Source organism: Cystoisospora suis, assembly GCF_002600585.1.
Source record: "Cystoisospora suis strain Wien I chromosome Unknown contig_7362, whole genome shotgun sequence".
Lineage (NCBI taxonomy): Eukaryota > Apicomplexa > Conoidasida > Eucoccidiorida > Sarcocystidae > Cystoisospora > Cystoisospora suis.
The window spans coordinates 13,464-13,670 of NW_027160148.1; the positions used below are offsets into that span (position 1 = coordinate 13,464).

A 207-nucleotide genomic window follows, 5' to 3' on the forward strand; every position below is an offset into this window, starting at 1 on the left:
TTCTTCTTCTTCTCCATCTTTTTACAGCATGGAGAGCCACGATTAGGCAGAAGGGAGAGGAGATAGATGACGCATGTCTCCTCCATGGATCTATTCTTCATCCTTTCTATCCTCTCTCTCTCTGCAGAGACATTCATTTTCTCATCGTTCACGGTTAGATAGATAGACACACAGACAGCTACGAGATGGATAAGGTAGAACGTCATC

At 44.0% G+C, this 207-nt stretch overlaps 1 protein-coding gene across 1 annotated transcript in view; it reads right to left on the reverse strand.

The window, feature by feature from the left end:
• Positions 1 to 206, reverse strand: part of CSUI_010414 (uncharacterized protein) — a gene marked incomplete at its 5' end in the record, with an annotated part of 1,085 nt that extends 879 nt beyond the window's left edge. Inside the window, one exon of the mRNA XM_068070518.1 lies at positions 1 to 206. This exon is cut by the window's left edge and continues 879 nt beyond it. Within this exon, the coding sequence (XP_067917507.1) occupies positions 1 to 206 (206 nt within the window).
• Position 207: the final 1 nt, after the last annotated feature.